The sequence below is a fragment of the Echinococcus granulosus genome, assembly GCF_000524195.1.
Source record: "Echinococcus granulosus chromosome Unknown EG_S00454, whole genome shotgun sequence".
NCBI lineage: Eukaryota > Metazoa > Platyhelminthes > Cestoda > Cyclophyllidea > Taeniidae > Echinococcus > Echinococcus granulosus.
Genome location: NW_020170833.1, coordinates 1,661 through 2,486, shown reverse-complemented (window position 1 = coordinate 2,486; position 826 = coordinate 1,661). Strand labels below are relative to the sequence as shown.

At 42.0% G+C, this 826-nt stretch overlaps 1 protein-coding gene across 1 annotated transcript in view; it reads right to left on the bottom strand. All coding sequences in view use genetic code 11, as the record gives it.

Moving 5' to 3' along the window:
• The window catches only part of EGR_11177 (hypothetical protein), a gene marked incomplete at both ends in the record, with an annotated part of 1,729 nt that extends 1,194 nt beyond the window's left edge, over window positions 1-535 (bottom strand). Inside the window, one exon of the mRNA XM_024500424.1 lies at window positions 347-535. Within this exon, the coding sequence (XP_024345162.1) occupies window positions 347-535 (189 nt within the window). The remainder of the gene's footprint in view (window positions 1-346) is intronic.
• Window positions 536-826: the final 291 nt, after the last annotated feature.

Genomic DNA, 826 nt, shown 5'->3' with positions numbered 1-826 from the left:
ATTATTGATGGTTTCCTCTTGCATGTCTACGAGCACAGGCTGTAGGCAGTGGTGTGATCAGTAAGAGGGCAAACCTTTTGAGGCTGCTGCAAATGACGCAGGTGTGGTGAAATTGAAATGCTTCTGGAAAATCTCAAGCCATCATCATCGTATTTTCTAGAAGCTTAGCAAGTACTTTTTGAACGCGCGGTCTGGTTTAAATCCAGTCTATGACTACTAGGCTCCCAATTGACTTAAAACCATCGTTTTAATGTATAACCCAATTCTCAGTGGCTAGATTTCACTATTCTCCCCATGTTCGTATGGCCACCTCGCTCTGCAAGGTCATCTCTACATGGTGCTATACGTTAAAGCAAGCGTTTAATTGAGCAGAAAAATAATAAATTGCTCTTCTGCGTGTTGTTTCAATCCTTAGATTAAGTTTTGCTTCGAAGGAGCAAAAAACCGTGAAAAGATGGTAATGACATGGTACATATTCATATCCATCTCCCAATGACGCAACAGATGACCATTGAAAAAATCTAGCTCTGGCCATCAAAAAGACATAGGGTCTCAATTACACTAGTAAAACCTGCCCATCCAAATAGTTGTAAAGCCCAGAACAAAGATTTGTGGCAGGATTCAATGAGTCCATTCAATAGAATTGGAACATTTGTGCTTGTTTAATATGCCACCCATGTTAATGGGGTCAGGTAGGAGAACGAATCAGCTATCGGAACCTAAGTTCCAGGGATCCCCTAGCAATGAAAGCAGAACAGAGGATAGGCGGCACCTAAGCTAGCAGCTGTAGAAGCACTGTTCACTGCGTTTGCAACTAAGGTTAGTC